We start from the raw sequence: 16,903 nt of genomic DNA, 5'->3' as shown, positions 1-16,903 counted from the left end.
ACGAGATCGGCCGACACACGCACCTGCACGGTAGGTTGGCGGTTGCCTTCTTCCTCCTGGTTCAGCTTGGTGTGATCGTCCTCCTTGATGCGCGACTCGTGAGCTCCCATCCTTTGGCCGACGTTGAACTGACTAACTTGGAACCAACGCAAATCCGACCAACCTCTCGACTCCACGCATCCGTTTAGGTGCGGCGAACTCATCTGGATACTCATTAAAATCTCCACGATGGGGAGAATTAAGGCGGCAACGATCCGCGGCAGGTCCGTGGACCTGGTGGGGGCTAAGAAGCTGGCCATCTCGTTTGGGCATGCAGGGTGGTGCCACGTTGTGTTTTCATGGGTGCTGCAAGGTGGATCGAGCGACAGGACGAAGTCCTTGTCGACGACAACACAGGGTTGCAAGGCCGTACAAGTAATTACAGCGCAATTCGTCTAAGATGGACTGAATGCTACAACACCCCAGGGATGATCAAATGCGGCACGCGTTCGCAGTACTTGGCCCAGTCTTGTCCGTATTTCGCACGGCATCGGGCATCGTCACGGAACGCACGGTCTGTCAAAAGGATGCACAGGTAAAACACGTAAAAGTACGGCACGAACGAGCTGTTCCACGCGGGCAACGTCCAGCAGAGCGACGCGAGAATTTCAGGGATGTAATGGAAGTGGCGCGAGAGGCCCCACCACCCGCAGGTCAGCAGAAGGCTCTCCTTCTTTTCGTTCTTCTCTGTCGTGTACTTGGCCACGATGAACGTCGGCTTCTTGCCCCACACCAATGCCTGACCATTCGTCGCACGAAACTCCTGGCGCTGTGCGTCCACCGAGTAGTTGATCCACACTACAACATGTCCTCGTTTGACCATGCTCTGCTTGATCGCATGACAACGTACCCATCAGGCAGCCGGTAAGGAAGATGGACGAGGCAAGTGGCGTGCCCAACGTGATGGGGGTTTGGACCAAGTACATTGCTTGAGACGTGTACACCGACGGCACCCAGACGAGGCAACCCCAGCACAGGTAGTACCCAGCGCGGTCGTGCATGATGTCAATCGACCGCATGTACCCCGCTTCCCACCAAAAAAACTTGGCCACGTAGACGAGCTGCAGGGCAACACTCGTGGCCATCGAGTCGCTCACGTAGCCGTATAATTCGTACTGCTTCCACGCGTACGACACAATACCCACGCCCCAGAACATCATGCCGCAACGGCAGTTTGTAAACAGCTTCACATCCCAGCCTAGTCGTGTTTGTCTTGATGAGATTCGCTGGAACATTGATAGAATCACATCCAAACCATACCAAAGATGCGAGGGTACAGCTCAATGCCACTGAAGAAATCAAAGAGAGGGTTGCCCGTGACGCCGTAGTCGGACGATGTGGGGAAGGTCAAACCCTTGACGTAAATGACCAAGCACAGTGCGAAACTGAACACGTTCAGGGCCGAAATGATGTGGAGCATGTGAGTGTACGCGAACCCGCCCTCCCAGAGCCCAGCGTACGCGCCACCAACAAACAAGGCGAGTGTGATCAAGTAGCATCGAAACCCGTTGTCCGCGTATTCGGGGACGTTGCCACCAGGAGTAACGGGGCCGTACACCGTCGGCGCCGGCACAAGCTTGATCAAGATGAGTTGGATCGCCATGAAGGTAAGGATGATTTGCCACGCCACAGGGTCAAAGGGACTTTGCCAGATCGCTTGCAGCGTCGGGAGCACACCGAGCGTGACAAACTTTTCCGCCAACGGCTTCCATTGCCCGCCTTCAGCCACGAAGATGTGGGTGAAGAGAATCGCTGCGACGGGCGTCGACGCCATGAGGAACAGCGGGCCGAACGTGGCGCGGCCAGGCAGGAGGCCCTTCGAGTCCTTCGTCGTCGCTTTGTTGGACCACATCCTCTCAAATACGGAACTGCACTCGTTTGATTTTTCCCTCGTTTGGCTCGAATGTAATCACAGTGTTTATCCTCCGGATAAAGTTTTTATCTGGAAATCACCCACGAATTAGAATCCTGCGGCGCCGTGCTGAACGTGGGAGCGGTACCGATGCTCCTGCCGATGGGGCTCTTAAAGGTGAAATGGAAAGTGAATGAATTAAGTCTGGTTATCAAGCTATGTTCTAGTGAATTCCAGACTATCTGGTCCGTGCATGGTCGCGGTTGACGAAACGTGAGAAATGTAAGAGAAAGTGCAGAATAGAAATGACGAAAGGGAGCGGATGATTCTGATTGGCTACTGAAATATTTCGCCATAGAATTGCATCTCAACAGGGGCTTGCGCTGGCAGTGCTGTACGTGGGAGCGGTACCGATGCTACTGATGATGGGGCTTGCGCTGGCAGCCCTGGACCCAAGGAGTCTGTATTTGGGATCTAAAACGCCATATGTATCGCAGGAGCTGCCGTCGGATATGCTGCTACTGCCGCCATCGTGCAGTCCCATGCACATCAATATGGTGATTCGCCATGGCACGAGATTTCCCACTACAAAGGTGATTCAGTCCATTGCGGCTGTGACTGCCAAGTTGAAATCCGCTGCACTTACATCGTCGATTCCATCATGGGTCGAGTCGTGGGCAATCGAATCGTACTATCCCATCGAAGAAAGTGGAATGTTGGCGGACGCAGGAGTCGATGAGATGGTCGGTCTGGGTCAACGCATTCGCCTCAAGTATGCACATTCGTTTCCAACTGCGTTTGACAAGACGAGCTACACCTTTGAGCACACTTGGAAAGATCGCACGCGAGAAAGCGCAGCTTCGTATACAAGCACCATGTCTTTCCATCGTGTCGCTTCACGTGACTGGTGTAGGTTTGCGTTTGGGTTCTTCGGCGGCCACCAACCTGTTCATTACGAAGTTGCTGCAAAGGGAAAAGACGAAGAGTTGCGATTTTTTGACAACTGTCCTGTCTACGAGCAGGAAGTTGAGAGAAACCTCTCGGCTACAGCTCAGCACGACCTCTTTGCTACAAGCGATGCGCTGACACAGGCTCAGCGCCACCTGCAAGATGCACTCCACATCCCTTCGTTGACGTTAAAGGACCTCAGCGCTATCTATGATGCATGCGCGTAAGTATGTTTTAAAATGGTGGAGAGCAGCTCTTCACTGTTATAGGTTCGATGTCGCCGTGCATGGAATATTCGATCACTGGTGCACGCTGATGCCTCTGGACGTGCTTCAAGTCATGGAGTACTGGAAAGAGCTCAAGCAATATTACCGAAAAAGCCACGGTAACTCAATGTCCGTGGCGATTGCGTCGCCGCTTCTTCGCGATGTGGTTGAGGCCATGGTGAACTTTACAACCAGCCCCAACGAGTATGGAGTTCAAGGCCATTTTCGATTTGCCCATGCCGAGACCCTTCTGCCATTGCTGAGTCTCCTGGGGTTCCAAAGCAACGACCCCAAACTACTGGCAACAGCGACACCGCCATACGATCGGCACTTTCGATCCGCCGAACTCGCACCGTTTGGCGGTAATGTCGCTTTCGTTCTCTATCGCTGCACACACGATAGTGAGCCGTTGGTACAAGTCGTCGTAAACGAGCGGCAAGTGGCGACACCTGGTCTCGGCTGCGTTTTGTGTCCGCTATCCGAATGGATCCGCCACTTCGATCATTGGGCGATCCCAGCAACATTCAACCAAATCTGTTCAATACCATAACACCGCCCCACTTCGTCAATACACTGAACTCCACACAGTGGCTGTCCGCATATTGCCCTCGTTGTGCCATCTGCGTCTGAAAGACTGCATTGGCAGCACCATGCTTTACGCGTCGAACTCGCTGCCTTTGGTCATGTATATGCTCGAATCACCGAGAAAACCGACGTTGTTTCAGAATTACAAACATTCGCTGGATTGTCAATTGAGAAGGGAATGTTGATCTTCGTATCCGGATTACGTGCGTTCGGACGAAGCATGACATAGGCTCAGATCCGGATATTGTAACAGATTCAGCTCGAAGAACAATAGGCAACTCTGGCGCAACCCCGCCGCGGAGACGGCGCGATGATGGACCCTTTCGACTACATGGATGAGCACGACAAGTGCCTTCTCCTTACAGATGGATTCTCTCGGTTCATCCAAATGTTACTGGGAGTTTGTGCAATCGGCGTCCTCTTTATCAAACGGGAAATTGAGATTCCCAAGCGCGAGTTTAATGTACTTGATTCTCCAACTTGCGTGCGTGATCCGATGACTGCTGTAGGTGTGGACCTTTGATGTGAGCAAGCAAGGCCTCGGAGCGCTTTTCGTGCATATTGTTAACATCTTCTTGTCCATCTTGCTGACCCAACGATCAAAAGCAGACGACGATCAGGTAATACTTCCGATCTCCATATCTGCACTGCGCACTCATACTCTTCACAGTGCGCCGTGTACTTTGTGACGTTCCTCATCGACGTTTCCCTTGGTACCGTTGCTGTTCTAGGTACATATCATCATGGGGAACGAACTTTCGTGACAAGTACATGCTAGTCATCCTGGCGCAAATCAAGGCGTTTGCCAAATGGATCGGGTGGACTTCCATCGTCACATCAGGGGAGTACGGCAATCCCCCTCAGTTCGTGTGCGTGAATCCGTTAATTGTCCATAAGGCGCTTCTTACACTACTTGATGTAGTGTGTGGCTCAAGCAGTTCAGCGTGTACCTTGTGAGTTTGATTGCGATGAAGGTGGTCGTGACCATCCTTGTGTACATTTTGTATATCCCGCTGGCGACAGGGAGCACCTACATCTTTTCGATCTTCAGTCATCATCGGCATGCTGAGCTTGTGGTTGTCATGATTCTCGGGCCATGCGTGGTGAACATCATACAATTCTGGGTCCTCGACAACTACCTCAAGCATGCCGTGACCGGACCGCCCGCGTCTCCCACCTTTGCGCGTGTTCCCAGCATCGACGATCTCATCGACGAAAACCATCCTCATACACCTCTTTTGCTGTAACATTGGTGCAATTAAGTGGCGAGCGGACGTCAGCCATGTTGGCGCTGTTGCTTTTCACGCTGCATTTGCTGCCGTCGCTTCTGAATCAGTTCCTCGACAGATAGCCCCCCAGTCACGTACGATGACAGCGCAGGTTTCTTGCTTGTGTCGAGTTGCTGCGGCGATTGTTGTTGGGGAGGAAAGTCAGAATAGCCGACACGAGCACCAGACGGCTGCTTGTCGATGGTCGGAGGTGGCGTAGAGCCAGTGGCTTTGTCGGTGTTGGCGTTCCGAAGTGCCACGATTGACGCATTTACTAGCCGTTGTAGTGCATTGACTTCGCGGCACAGCCATTTGGCAGGTTCTCCGATTTGATCTACCCCGCCGACTGTTTCCAAGGTGGCATCACTCGCACGAGCGATTGCATCCACAAGCGCCTTGATCTTTTGCTCCATGATCGTTTGAACTGCTTTGCGTTCTTTCGTGAGAGTGTCGCAACGCCCTTGAAGATCTCCTACAATCCAGAGATTGTGAGTATTTTTCGGAGATCGAACAGCCCATCGTCCCGCACCGCAAAGTTTAGCCGCCGTTCCGTGCGCTACCTCGAGCTCGTTGATTCGGTTTTGGTATTTGGTCAATGCTGCTTGATCATGCTCACGTAAGCGAGCCTCCAACTCGGCTTGCACCAACTTTTCAAGGCGCTCGCGCATGACGTACTCGACGCTCACTTTATCCGCACGGACTTCGTCCAGTTCTTTCGTGACCCTTCCGAGTTCTTGGCCTTGGGTCGCTAATACTTCTTGTAGCTCTTGAATCTTTTCATCGGCAGACAACAAAAGTCCCTTTGGGGGAGTTTTCGTCAGCTGGTTGTTGTTGTACAACGGCTCGTGGGGCAGAAACTGTTTATGGCTTGTGAGAAGATGAGCAGGGAGCATGCCGTTTGGGTCGAGCGAAGGGTGGCTTTGTCGCTGCTGTTGAGTTTGCTTGAATCCCCAATCACCCAACGCACGGATCAACTCAGCGTTCTTGTTAGGGGACGTTGCATTGTGTTCCATGGTCACGCGCTGGAGATGAATCAACTGAGCAGTTTTCTCGTCGAGCTTTTCCTCGAGTGATTTTTGGTGGCGGTCGTAAGCGTCCAATTCGTCCTAAAGTCGAGTATGGCGGAGTCGACAACGTATATTTGCCGTCATGTGTACCTGAAGAGCCATAATTTGTTCGTCTCGTTCATTCAATCGCTGGGTGAGCGCAATCATAATATCTCGCTGTTTCAGCAGCAATTGCTTGTACCGGTCGACTTGTGCCTTTTCCTCTTCAATGGTTTCCCGCTCTTTTTCTAAGTCAGCGAGGCGACATTCGTATTCTTTTCGAATGCGGTCCTGTTGCTCCTTGAGAGCGATACGGAATTGTGGGTCCTCGGTCGAGAACTCATTTTCGCCACCGTCGCCATTGCCACCATTACTGCTGCCATCGTCGTTCGCCCCCTTTTGCTTTCCGTGGCTCATAAGCATCTGCGATGTGAGCATGATAATTCGCTGCTCGAGCTTTTTCTTCTCTTCCTTTTCCAGCATAAACTCCAAGCTTCTTTGCTCCAGAGCGCGAATGGCAGCCATCTTGTCTTCTTCCGCACGACGTCGCTGCTCATCGAGCTCTAACAACCGACGTTTATCCACGACGTTTCGATTTTTTTCCTCGAGTTCAGCCCGCAGCCGCTTCAATTCGCGCTCATACTTGCGCAAGAGCGACTTTTGATCCAAATCTTCATTCACACGGGCTTCATTCTTGATGTTTTTCGCACGATTGGCGAACTTCAAAGTTGACAAACTCTCCACGATTGCTTCAAGGGCAGGCGAGATCATTGCCATCATGGTAGTTTTGCAATTCCCGCCCAACGAGTCTTCCAAAATACGTGTGAGTTTCGAGTCGCGATAAGGAATGTGTTGCCGTCCCCGTGTGTCAGTGAGCGCAGCAATTACGTTCCCAAGTGCCGATAGCGACTGGTTAATCTTCTTGCTTTCTTCAAGGCGCTGCCCCGTTGCACCAGACAGTCGAACACGTTCTGACCCCGCTAGATCGACTAAGTTGAGCTTCCCGACCTTAAAACTTTGTCGGACAAGAGACTCCAGTTTCGATCGATCCCGGGCTTGCGTGTTGACGAGAGCAGTGAATTCTTCAGGAGGGATCTCCTTTCCAGCTGTGTCCACGTACGTCGTTTGGCTCTGCTCAGCGATGATGATAAACACAGCGTGGGACCTTGAAGAGATTTCGTTCATTTTGGTGCTTCCCGTTGCACGCATGGCTCCGCCGCGTTCCATGAGTCCGTAAATTTCTTCAGGGGACCGTACGACCCATTCGGACAAGCCCTCAACGAACACGCCCCGTTTCTTGTCTTCTCTAATCGTCAAATTGTTTCGTTCGGGCTTGAGCAAGTCGGAAATGGACTCGTTGTAGATCTGTAGATAGCTTGCACGTACAAGAAAGCGCATACGGGCACTCATATTGGCTTGGATATGCATGAAAATTTGCTCGATGGCTCGAGGAATGATACCGCGGTCTTCGAGGGAACCGCCACTGCTGTTGAAGCCCTCCATTGTGTACGTTTTTCCTGTGCCAGTTTGGCCATAAGCAAAAATGGTCGCATTGTATCCTTCGAGCGATGACTCGACGACAGCCTTGGCAGTGTTTTCGTACACAGCGCGCTGGGTGCTGTGCTGATCGTAAACGTGATCGAACGAAAACGAGTGGTTGGAGTACGACGACGACGAGCTGCCATTGCTTTGCTGATCTTCGCTGGAAGATGAATGGTGGCTACTGTCGGACACGGTCAAGTAATGGCCTGAGGAATCAACTGACACAACGTTTTGGAACGGTTTGTCGCCTTGAAGTTCGCGAGGCAGTGGCGGGCGGACGCGGATGACAACTTTAAAGTTTGACCCATACCTTCCGCTCACCGTACTCATGTGGCTAGTTATTGAGTCACGATCGTCATCATCATCGACGCTAGTCGACGCTCGTGAACGCCCCGATAACGAAGGCGATGCCGTTTCCTTTGTTGACGTTGACGCTTGACGCCGAACCTGAAGCTTGGACGATGACGAAAACGTAGTCTTCCTGGCTGCGGCAGCCTGAGCAACAGCTCCACGTGGGGAGTTGGTGTAGTCGATCCCGTTCTTCATCCGGCGCGGTGGTGTTTATCAACCCTGTGGCCGCGCCTGTCCAAGATCCCGCGCAATTTGGAATTGCTCTTTTTCGATCGTTATTTGTGGAAGCAACCGGTTAACTATTCAGATATCCGGATATGGTGGAGCACTGACACCTGGACGATATCAAATATGGAAAGGTTCCAAGAACTTGACAAGGAGCGCGCTGCGATTGATGCGGAAATCCAACTGATTGCAGAGGAGCTGACCTCAGGACCCAACCCAATCGGCCTGAAGGGACCTCTCGTGGACGAAGAAGGGTTTCCCCGGTCCGATATCGATGTATATACGGTGCGACACAAGCGACATCGCTTTGCATGTCTTCAGAATGACCTCAAGTGGAAGATGAAGGAAATTGAAGACGTCATGACAAGGTGTGCTTGCACTTTATGATGCGGTTGTCTAACCACCATCACAGCATTTACGCTGAGCAGAAGGCGCAGCAACCTCCCACGTTGAAGCAACGTACGACAAATGTCAACCCCACCTTAGTAGTTGTGCTGATCGAGCGTTTGCAGCAAATTCCACTGCCAAAGGGACCCTCTCCCACAGCACCGTCCATGCGATCGAAGCCAATAAAGGTACCGCTCTGCCAGTGAAGCTGCTAGGAAATTCAGGAGGTGCGGTTTTCACCCAGACTCTCATGTGTATTCAACATTTCTCAATGTGCATAGTGGACTCAGCTATACCATTCGCTCGTGTCGAATCCATCCAAGATGGTATGTGCTTATTTATTAATTTAGGTCGCTCTCTCATCGTTTACCTCTAGGTTCGCCATCCAGCGAAGCCGGCCTTCAAGTTGGCGACCTCATTCTCCAATTTGGAACAGCTAAGGCCGAAAATCATCGAGAATTGGCTGCCATCCGAGATATTGTTGGCCGCAACATCAACACGACGATTGAAGTCATTGTGCAGCGGCAGCCCACAGCGGATCTCTATCTTCTCTCCCTCGTTCCGCATTCCTGGAATGGGCCAGGTGTCTTGGGATGCCATATCGTGCCCCTCCATGTCTAATACATTCCCCTTGCTTCCTTCGCCTTCCTCAACCTGAATTGAACCCAGTGAAGCACTCGGCTCTGATTGGTGGGATTAACAAGAGCGTTTGTAAACTAGCCAATCAGGTTTGCTGAAGTGGCGCTGGAATAGAATTGTTCACAAGATGTTGCCGCCATCACAAGAAACCACGACCGCCGCAGCATCCGTGGCCATTGCAGTCACAGAGAAGTCCGCTCTCGTGGTCCATGTAGATGGCGCCAATGTAGAGTCGATTTCCATGTGGGAAGAAGTGACGTCCTTGGCAACCTTGGCTGCTCCGATCGTACGCCCAATCTCGTCAATTCTGCTGACCTTGTTGCATTTAGGTGTTCACACTGTTCATGGAATTCATTCCCAGCATCACGAACATTATCTTGGTTGGCCAAATGAGTACGCCAAACTTGAAGCAATTCGTGGACGCCACTGCGATGGCTGTCATGGTATACGAGACCGCATGTGGACTGCGCTGACGAATGTGCGTAGTACACCAATATTACATCGTATTCGGTGGGGCTAGGCATGGCGACGGCGCTGGACACGCTTTGCACACAGGCGTATGGCGCGGGGAATATCAAAAAGTTTGGTGTGTTGCTGCAAAGTGCTCTTCTCGGGATGGCTTTGGTATGCGTCGTCGCTAAAAGTATTTCGTCACGAGCTGAACGTGGGTTTTGTGGACTTAGACTTTGATTCCTGTGTCGTTGCTCAACTGGTTTAGCGCCGATATCCTGAAGATTTTGGGACAAGAGCCAGCCCTGGCAGACTTGACGGGAGGATTTGTTCGTGTCATGCTCGTGGGGTATCCTGCCCTGTATGCCTTTGAAGTTTTAAAGAAGCTTGTTCAAGCCGAGAGCGTGACGTTCCCGATGGCCGTCCTCACTGGTCTCGGCAACGTCCTGCACATTTCGCTGGGGTACTACCTGTCGCAGCACACGTCGCTGGGGTATCTCGGTCCTGCGGTGGCTCTGAGTTTGCTGGAAGTGGCCGTGTTCGGTGGTATGCTGGGGTACCTCTTGTGGTGGAATCCCATGCACGTGGCTTGGTGCGTCGAGTGGGGTTGGCCGGCAGCATGGTCTCATGTCTCGCAGGTCTTTCGATTCGGCGTGCCAGGCATGCTCATGATGCTCATCGAGTGGGGTGCCATTGAAATCCTGACGCTTGTCGCGGGAATACTGCCCAACCATATCCTCACCATCGGCGTCAACTCCGTAAGTGCCATGACCCCTCTCTTGCACACTCTATCCATAACATAAAATCAAGATCTTGTCCAGCACTCTCAACCTGTGGTACATGCCGTACTTTGGCCTGTCGGTGGCTGCCACCATTCGTATGGGGAATCTCCTGGGTGCCAACAAGCCTGAGAAAGCCAAACGCGTTATGTCCCTCACGCTTCGACTCAGCTTCGCCTTCGCGCTTGTCACCGCATCCCTCCTCCTCCTCCTCTCGCCAATTCTCCCGCGACTTGTCGTCAACGACGTCGATATTGTTGCGTACGTTCGTGTAATGCTGCATAATCGTTGGGATGACAAGTGAACTAGGAGAGGTTCGACGGCCTTGTGGTTCATTGCTCCATTACACATCATCGACGCCCTGAATGCCGCGTGTCAAGGTTGTTTCCGGGCCATGGGCAAGCAAGACGTGGCGAGTGGAGTGAACGCGGCGGCGTTCTACCTTGTCGGCGTCCCTGTCGCCGTCCTCTTTGGGTTGTACTTTAAATGGAGTGTGGAAGGTCTGTGGAGTGGGTTCACGTTGGGGTCGCTCTCGGCCAATTTCATTTACCAGTTCCTCCTCTCTCGTGTGGATTGGGCTGTAGTTGCCCAAGATGCAGTCGACCGGGAGTAGTTATCGTCACCTCGACCTCGGAAATTTACCACTATCATCTCGATCTTGTACTTCGTTTGGCGATTCCTGGCGCGAGGCACGGCTGTAATGGGCATGTACATTCAGGCAGCCTCATTTTGGAGTCGAGAATACCATGACGTGCAGTGCGCTGGGAAGTTGTTTTGGCTACGTGCCATCATTACGTGCTGATTTGTCGGGGCCCCGCAATTTATCACAGTCAGGCGCCTGGTTATTCCTTCACATTTACAAGTAGCGATGATCGCGAGATCGAGACCGCTTGGACCTCTTGGACTCTCGGTCACGAGAAGGAGATCGTTCGCTGCGTTTTCGTTCTTTCTTGAGCTTTTTCGCGACCTTCTTGGCTTCTTTTTTCAGCTTTTTTTGCTTCTTCTCTTCCTTACTTCGAGCGATGTCGTCGGCCGCACCATCATGTCCCTCTTGGATTCCTGGCAGGCCATACGTGAGATCTTGCTTGCCCAAGTTGTCTTGGTATCGCTCAGCCAGCGTGCGCTTCTTCGCGTTTGGATCTTCATACCCCGTAACGAAGTTTGCCGCACCAAGCCCTTCGACGCGCTCAGCGTCCCCGACGTTCCGTTCCGTCTCCCCTCGCTTGAGCAGGGCTTTCATTTCGTTCGAGTCGAGGGTGCCCGTTGGTTCGTGATGTCGCTTGGGCGCAATTCCTCTGCGTGAAGATACATTCAGGGATCTTGTTGCAATAGGATCACGTACAATGCTTCGTTCATGCGATCCTCATCGCGTTGCTTTGCCAAGGCAATTTCCTCAGCCAGGGCTGCGCTTTGACATGCCTTTCCTTTGGAATACCATGTCAAATCTTTTCCTACACTGCCACAGGTCATGCGACACCACTAACAGATTTCGACCAACCTTTGGCCCAACGACCGACAGGTGCGTTCAACGAATGGCCCAGGTAGTTTTCACGATATTTGTCGTTCTTCACGTCATCCCACTTGAACTCTACGTCATTTTCACAGGGAATCCACATTTTGGCATGGCTACTCACGGTCCTGCCCGCCACGGGTGCCGCCAAAGCGGTAGTTTGTCTTGCCGAAGCTCATGACGCAGGTGTATTCGGATTTGGGAGTATTCTTATCCGTAAATTCGGATAAAGTTGGATTTCGAGAATCGCGAAACGTCGTGTGGACGGCAAGACGGCGACGTGCACTCTTCAGGGAGAAGCACTAGCATGGCGCAAAGCTGCGCCAGTGTAGAGTGCTGCAATGCTCGAGGCAACTGTGCCCATGGCTGCTGCGCCCAATATTCGCGGTTGCATTCGACAGAACTGTACACCAGCGTTGGTCCTCATGACGACTCCATGGTGGCGCATCGTGGTGGGAAGGTTAGTTGAAGGTCTAGGCCCTAGAAGCAGGGCAGTTGACAGATAAAGCATTAGACGTTATCCCGCCATTTTTATGGCGCCATGGCCCTAGTGCTCTCCCGGGCGAGGATCCGTTGCTCTGTGGCTGTACTATACCCGAGTCAGCGGGCGTTGAGAGAGCTGCCGATGATAGTGCGATCTCTTCTTCCTGGTAATACACACGTCAGTTCAGTTGGCATGTCGGCTAAAGCAGTGCCGGTGACAATTGAAAGCCCAGCAACCGCACAAGCACGTTCAAACTCGAAGTAAGGTGAAGGGGCTATGTGGAGCACCTGACGGTACCAACAATTACAGTCTTTTGTGCGTTTTTAGCCCTAACGAAGCTAGAGTCTCCACTTTTAGCCAAAACTATCGTCCTCGCGCTACGCACATGTCAAGTCAACCTGTTTGACCAAACCTAGGATCGACCCCTTCTCGACGTTGAAGTCGATCAAAGTGGGATCATCCCCTAATCGACTGCTGGCAAAGATGCGGCATAGCTCCTCGGGGGGAGTCCCTTGCCTGATTTCGATTGAGTTCGACCGACACTCCGCCCGTGAGGAACTTGCCGATGAATTCGTCGAGGGTTTGGCGACCAACACTCTCCTCTTCTGGAATTCCCTGGAAGAGTCGTCAAAGTGCACGCCGGTGGCTGTTTGCTAGACAAATCATCCACGCATTGCTATGCTTTGGTATTGCAGACATGCCAAAAACTCTCGAGAGACATTGAGCTGTAGGAAAGCATTTGCAGGGGGTTTTACCGGCCATGCCGACTCGTTAGGTTGATGTTTGGTCGAGACAGAAATCATCAGAGGTTGTCGAGGACGATACATACAAACTTCCATATAGAATCTGTGACAACGTCGAATTGAAGAGTGCTGGTCCCCGCATCCGCAATCCATCCTCGAGTCTTACCTCATTTTCGATTTCGCCGACTTTCGACAACATCGCACCATGCAGATCTTTGTCAAGACCCTCACCGGCAAGACCATTACGCTCGACGTGGAGCCGTCCGACTCGATTGACAATGTCAAGCAGAAGATTCAGGACAAGGAAGGGATTCCTCCGGATCAGCAACGACTCATCTTTGCCGGCAAGCAGTTGGAGGATGGCCGCACGTTGAGCGACTACAATATCCAGAAGGAGTCGACCCTGCATTTGGTTCTTCGCCTCCGCGGTGGTTGCTAAACCGAATAACGTTAATACAACATTCCAAATACTCGTATGACTTTGTCGAAGTCCGCTACACAACTGATAGTGATTGTGCTCCAGTCTCAACGACCACTCGACGACCTTTCCATCGCAAGATGGCGCAAGCAATGGATACACTTAAAGTTTTCCTTCACAATAAAGTGCATCAGAGAGTAACTCGAGGATTCTATTGGCGCAATGCACAGGTTTCATGGCGTGGGACTGGGAAATTCGCTTGCAGGACGCGTCGAAAGCTGGCACAAGCACCCGAAGCACACGAAGCAGGTTGAGGAAGATAGTCTTGGCCCTCAAGCGCTCGCGTTTGGGTATGTTCAGCAAGTTATCTGCAAGTATATTGTCGCCCCATGCATTTTGAATGTCTTCCATTGTGAAAGCGACCGTGATAGTCAAGCCACATTCGTCGTTGTCAACGTCGCTAACGTTCGCCGCTTGGTGAAGGTAACAGTGCCCATCTTCATAGAGTTCTTGATCATCGTGTTGGGTTCTCCTTTTGCTGCATGGATGTTCCAACATTCCGGCGAAATCGATGCTTTCGAGGGAATTAATCAACTCATCGATGCTTTGGTTTGGCGTTCGCATTGAGTTGATCAAGAAGTCCAGGTCGTCCCACTGATTCATGAGCACATTCAACGGTGACTTGATCCCTTCCAGCATACCTGCTGATTCATTGAGTGTGTCTTCGTCTTTGGCAGCTTCGCTCAAGCATGATGCCTTCAAGTGGACGCCGCTCTCGTTAGCATGCATCCGTTCCACCTTCGCTTTGGCGAGAGAAATGGCATTCCCTGACATCCAGAAGGGCCAATCAGGTGATGCCATGCACCTTAGCTCCACCAATCAAAAGTCGCTCAGTGGAACGGACCAATCAGAATCCATTGGAACATTGCGATGTGACCGTTGCATATTTATTTTATTGCCAAACGCGCGTGGTCGATCTTATCGTTGCGACGGCGCGGGAACGACCAGCATATGCCCCCCAGCGAGTCCATTCTTCATGGAGTACCAAAATCGCGAAGAAGACGTGCAGAAGATGATCTAGAGTTCGATGCAAAGGATGATGCACCAGAAAGTTGTGCTTGGAAGTCTCTTTGTGTGCGCGAGTCTTCGCCAGTTCAAATCAGAGATTTTGAACTGGATGGCAAACACATCGGAGGAGATGATGTTACTCTATAACTTAAGTGATTTGAGTCAAATACTGTCCGAGGAGTTCCGCGACGGCAAATGCAGACATGCGTGCGTCCGGGTCATTTTCGTTGAGCAAACTGCGGAAAATCTCATAGACCACGGGGGGAAATGCGATTTCGCGCACGCAAATGTAGCATTCGTTGCCTGCATGAGGGATGTCGTTGGCGTGGGCAAGGAGATTACGTCGCCAGTTGACGTCACGCACAAGAGCATATTCGCCGGCCGGGTAACCGAAGCACACGAGTTGATACAACATGGTCCCGGCAGACCACATATCGGCAGCAGTCCCATTGAACGGCGTTCGTGGCGGTTGCGACTGGTTGTGGCGACGGACCTCTGGTGGCGCATACAACGGTTTGCATTTCACCAAGGATGTGCCACCACCAGCGAAGCCTGGGCCCTTCGTCGTTCGTAAGTACTCGCCGCTGCCAAAGTCAAGGATACGAGGAGTTCGGTTGTCGTCGATCACAATATTGTTCGGGTCCAAGTCGAGATGTGCAACGTCCTGAGCATGGATGTACGCGAGCCCTTTCATGATCCCGTGGAACAGGTGGAGCGATTCGTGGGTCCACAGCTGGGCTAGCCTAGCTTCTTGCAGCTCGGGATGGTGAGCCAGTTCGATGCTGACGTGAAAACGCAGCTCTTGGAGACGGTGGTGCGAGTACAACACGAGACTCCCATTCGACACGTAGTCTGTAGCAATGTACTCGTTCGCGACATCGCTGGATGCTTCCCACTGCAGAATGTGAGGGTTATGCAGAACACCCGTAAACCCTCCTGGTTGCAACACGCGCATGACACTGAGCTCATTCTCGATGTCGTCTCGTTGAAGCTGCAGCTGGTGTCGGTCCATCATCTTGACGGCCACCATGTATCTAGCATTGTCGGCTTCGTCGCCATCGGTGTCATTGCGGGTGAAGAATATTCCACCTCGCACGACACCGCAGCGGCAAAAGTTGAGTATCGACCGCGCAACGTCTTGGGTCGGGAACGCGATGACATCTCGCCGGTCCGTTCTCCAGTTCAAGAAACCATGGGGAATGTGCATCGTGTAGGCGGGGTATCGCTCGGGCTGGCCCTTGTGCGGTATCGGCAAGTACTGCGGGACGCCTTGCTGCTGGTCGAAGAGAATTGTCGCCTCTTGAACGCACTCTTCCATTGCGACCACAATTCTGAGGTTGGTGAATGACTACCTCTTTCGTTTCGTGTACCCATCAAACTCATTCAAGTGACCGCTCCAACCTGGCCTTTCTGTCCGCATAATCCAATACAAACCAATCCAATAACACAAATTACGCAATTTCCTGTCACGTGAATATATTAAATATTGTTGATCGCAAGTGGTGCAAGTCAACAGTAATTGCTGATGTACCACCGAAAAAGGAAATAGTGTATTGGTCCCCTTATGTTAATCCCGTGACTTTTGCACATATAAAAATAATGAATGAAATAAAAAAAATATCCTTCAAGTACAAGTGTACGGTTTGTTACAACAGAACATACAAAACAAGTACTACTACACCTTTTCACCCGCAAGTTGGTGGTTTTTTCCAACCAAAGTGGTTTGTATTAAAAATATAAAATATTACAAGTCAGGGATAGATGATTGGTTCCATTCAAAGTGGTTTTTATTCCAATCAATGTGGTTCAATTTCGTGGGAAACTTGCGCGCGCAGAGTTCCTTGCTTCTCTCTCATGAATTGACAGGGAATACGACATTGTGCAATCTGTTCCCGAAGTGAGATGGCTGAGGTCAGCAAACAAAGCCCAAGCGTTATGGCCCAACTGTGGAGGAGAAACGCCACCTTCTCCTCGCGTACCAAGAGGGGGCTGTTAGTGGCGAAACACAACGGAATTCCCGTGACAACTGCCCGCCGCATCGTTTCGTCTGGACGTGTCGAACACAAACCTCGTGGCGGCGCGCGCCCTCAGACAAACAAGGTCACCCCTGACATGCGAGAGACCATGGAACGTTACCTCGACAAGAACTGTCAATACACACTCGCTGCGATTCAACATTTGATCAAGATTGACTTCAATGGAGTCCACATTTCCCTTCAAACCGTAAGCCGACACGTCTTGGGCATGCTGTACTCTGTGAAATTGGTTCGCGTCGAGCCATCCACATGCACTAGTGACCTGAA

General features: G+C 51.7%; 10 protein-coding genes across 18 annotated transcripts; 5 read left to right on the top strand and 5 right to left on the bottom strand.

Annotated features, from left to right (window-relative positions):
• Positions 1-349: 349 nt before the first annotated feature.
• H310_14605 lies at positions 350-2,069 on the bottom strand. Of its 2 annotated transcripts, XM_008882496.1 has the most exons (4): positions 2,040-2,069; positions 1,300-1,981; positions 890-1,237; positions 350-837 (listed from the first exon to the last, which is right to left on the bottom strand). In XM_008882496.1, exons 2-4 carry the CDS (start codon positions 1,889-1,891, stop codon positions 452-454), a joined length of 1,326 nt encoding a protein of 441 aa, XP_008880718.1. In that variant the 5' UTR covers positions 1,892-1,981; positions 2,040-2,069; the 3' UTR covers positions 350-451. The 2 variants fall into 2 exon arrangements, with proteins under 2 accessions (XP_008880718.1, XP_008880717.1); XM_008882495.1 differs by having other exon boundaries at positions 1,300-2,069.
• Positions 2,070-2,272: 203 nt separating this feature from the next.
• On the top strand, positions 2,273-3,705 carry H310_14604 (hypothetical protein). Its single transcript, XM_008882494.1, has 3 exons — positions 2,273-2,298; positions 2,389-3,062; positions 3,109-3,705. Exons 2-3 carry the CDS (start codon positions 2,404-2,406, stop codon positions 3,653-3,655), a joined length of 1,206 nt encoding a protein of 401 aa, XP_008880716.1. The 5' UTR covers positions 2,273-2,298; positions 2,389-2,403; the 3' UTR covers positions 3,656-3,705.
• A 295-nt stretch (positions 3,706-4,000) lies between these two features.
• H310_14603 (hypothetical protein) lies at positions 4,001-4,937 on the top strand (the record flags this gene model as incomplete). The annotated part of the gene is made up of 5 exons (XM_008882493.1): positions 4,001-4,153; positions 4,200-4,310; positions 4,361-4,408; positions 4,459-4,559; positions 4,613-4,937. 5 exons carry the CDS (start codon positions 4,001-4,003, stop codon positions 4,935-4,937), a joined length of 738 nt encoding a protein of 245 aa, XP_008880715.1.
• Positions 4,921-7,876, bottom strand: H310_14602 (hypothetical protein; the record flags this gene model as incomplete). The annotated part of the gene is made up of 2 exons (XM_008882492.1): positions 4,921-6,064; positions 6,116-7,876. The coding sequence occupies 2 exons, from the start codon at positions 7,874-7,876 to the stop codon at positions 4,967-4,969; spliced, it is 2,859 nt and encodes a 952-aa protein (XP_008880714.1). The 3' UTR covers positions 4,921-4,966.
• Positions 7,877-8,225: 349 nt separating this feature from the next.
• On the top strand, positions 8,226-9,162 carry H310_14601 (hypothetical protein). The gene is made up of 5 exons (XM_008882491.1): positions 8,226-8,490; positions 8,535-8,581; positions 8,635-8,736; positions 8,791-8,835; positions 8,886-9,162. The coding sequence occupies exons 1-5, from the start codon at positions 8,249-8,251 to the stop codon at positions 9,128-9,130; spliced, it is 681 nt and encodes a 226-aa protein (XP_008880713.1). The 5' UTR covers positions 8,226-8,248; the 3' UTR covers positions 9,131-9,162.
• A 97-nt stretch (positions 9,163-9,259) lies between these two features.
• H310_14600 (hypothetical protein) lies at positions 9,260-11,090 on the top strand. 5 transcript variants are annotated; one of them, XM_008882486.1, is made up of 6 exons: positions 9,260-9,434; positions 9,478-9,591; positions 9,635-9,772; positions 9,832-10,356; positions 10,409-10,638; positions 10,687-11,090. In XM_008882486.1, the coding sequence occupies exons 1-6, from the start codon at positions 9,276-9,278 to the stop codon at positions 10,988-10,990; spliced, it is 1,470 nt and encodes a 489-aa protein (XP_008880708.1). In that variant the 5' UTR covers positions 9,260-9,275; the 3' UTR covers positions 10,991-11,090. The 5 variants fall into 5 exon arrangements, with proteins under 5 accessions (XP_008880708.1, XP_008880712.1, XP_008880710.1 ...); XM_008882490.1 differs by having other exon boundaries at positions 9,478-9,734; positions 9,867-10,356; XM_008882488.1 differs by having other exon boundaries at positions 9,478-9,772.
• On the bottom strand, positions 11,070-12,800 carry H310_14599 (hypothetical protein). 4 transcript variants are annotated; one of them, XM_008882483.1, is made up of 6 exons: positions 12,757-12,800; positions 12,483-12,700; positions 12,012-12,367; positions 11,876-11,965; positions 11,720-11,828; positions 11,070-11,672 (listed from the first exon to the last, which is right to left on the bottom strand). In XM_008882483.1, exons 3-6 carry the CDS (start codon positions 12,064-12,066, stop codon positions 11,234-11,236), a joined length of 693 nt encoding a protein of 230 aa, XP_008880705.1. In that variant the 5' UTR covers positions 12,067-12,367; positions 12,483-12,700; positions 12,757-12,800; the 3' UTR covers positions 11,070-11,233. The 4 variants fall into 4 exon arrangements, with proteins under 4 accessions (XP_008880705.1, XP_008880704.1, XP_008880707.1 ...); XM_008882482.1 differs by having other exon boundaries at positions 12,012-12,700; XM_008882485.1 differs by having other exon boundaries at positions 11,876-12,367.
• Positions 12,801-13,286: 486 nt separating this feature from the next.
• Positions 13,287-13,590, top strand: H310_14598 (polyubiquitin). Its single transcript, XM_008882481.1, has one exon. The coding sequence runs from the start codon at positions 13,320-13,322 to the stop codon at positions 13,551-13,553; it is 234 nt and encodes a 77-aa protein (XP_008880703.1). The 5' UTR covers positions 13,287-13,319; the 3' UTR covers positions 13,554-13,590.
• An 85-nt stretch (positions 13,591-13,675) lies between these two features.
• Positions 13,676-14,342, bottom strand: H310_14597 (hypothetical protein). Its single transcript, XM_008882480.1, has 2 exons — positions 14,234-14,342; positions 13,676-14,186 (listed from the first exon to the last, which is right to left on the bottom strand). The coding sequence occupies exons 1-2, from the start codon at positions 14,243-14,245 to the stop codon at positions 13,695-13,697; spliced, it is 504 nt and encodes a 167-aa protein (XP_008880702.1). The 5' UTR covers positions 14,246-14,342; the 3' UTR covers positions 13,676-13,694.
• Positions 14,343-14,618: 276 nt separating this feature from the next.
• On the bottom strand, positions 14,619-15,935 carry H310_14596 (serine/threonine protein kinase; the record flags this gene model as incomplete). Its single annotated transcript, XM_008882479.1, has 1 exon — positions 14,619-15,935. A coding segment is annotated over one exon (1,187 nt), but the record flags the coding sequence as incomplete, so codon positions are not given.
• Positions 15,936-16,903: the final 968 nt, after the last annotated feature.

The sequence above is a fragment of the Aphanomyces invadans genome, assembly GCF_000520115.1.
Source record: "Aphanomyces invadans strain NJM9701 unplaced genomic scaffold supercont1.76, whole genome shotgun sequence".
In the NCBI taxonomy this organism is placed as follows: domain Eukaryota; phylum Oomycota; class Saprolegniomycetes; order Saprolegniales; family Verrucalvaceae; genus Aphanomyces; species Aphanomyces invadans.
Note: the sequence above shows the minus strand (reverse complement) of the source record. Positions and strands in the feature narration are given on the sequence as shown.

Coding starts and splice junctions, on each gene's coding strand:
- H310_14605 (XM_008882495.1), bottom strand. CDS start 1,891: ATGTGGTCCAACAAAGCGACGACGAAGGACTCGAAGGGCCTCCTGCCT. Junction 1,238..1,299: donor GCTGTACCCTCGCATCTTTG/GTATGGTTTGGA, acceptor AAACACGACTAG/GCTGGGATGTGAAGCTGTTT. Junction 838..889: donor CCTTACCGGCTGCCTGATGG/GTACGTTGTCAT, acceptor GACATGTTGTAG/TGTGGATCAACTACTCGGTG.
- H310_14604 (XM_008882494.1), top strand. CDS start 2,404: ATGCTGCTACTGCCGCCATCGTGCAGTCCCATGCACATCAATATGGTG. Junction 3,063..3,108: donor GCTATCTATGATGCATGCGC/GTAAGTATGTTT, acceptor TCACTGTTATAG/GTTCGATGTCGCCGTGCATG.
- H310_14601 (XM_008882491.1), top strand. CDS start 8,249: ATGGAAAGGTTCCAAGAACTTGACAAGGAGCGCGCTGCGATTGATGCG. Junction 8,582..8,634: donor ACCTCCCACGTTGAAGCAAC/GTACGACAAATG, acceptor GAGCGTTTGCAG/CAAATTCCACTGCCAAAGGG. Junction 8,737..8,790: donor GCTGCTAGGAAATTCAGGAG/GTGCGGTTTTCA, acceptor CAATGTGCATAG/TGGACTCAGCTATACCATTC.
- H310_14600 (XM_008882486.1), top strand. CDS start 9,276: ATGTTGCCGCCATCACAAGAAACCACGACCGCCGCAGCATCCGTGGCC. Junction 9,592..9,634: donor CCACTGCGATGGCTGTCATG/GTATACGAGACC, acceptor GAATGTGCGTAG/TACACCAATATTACATCGTA. Junction 10,357..10,408: donor TCACCATCGGCGTCAACTCC/GTAAGTGCCATG, acceptor CATAAAATCAAG/ATCTTGTCCAGCACTCTCAA.
- H310_14599 (XM_008882482.1), bottom strand. CDS start 12,066: ATGAGCTTCGGCAAGACAAACTACCGCTTTGGCGGCACCCGTGGCGGG. Junction 11,829..11,875: donor TGTCGGTCGTTGGGCCAAAG/GTTGGTCGAAAT, acceptor GTGGCAGTGTAG/GAAAAGATTTGACATGGTAT. Junction 11,673..11,719: donor GATCGCATGAACGAAGCATT/GTACGTGATCCT, acceptor ATCTTCACGCAG/AGGAATTGCGCCCAAGCGAC.
- H310_14598 (XM_008882481.1), top strand. CDS start 13,320: ATGCAGATCTTTGTCAAGACCCTCACCGGCAAGACCATTACGCTCGAC.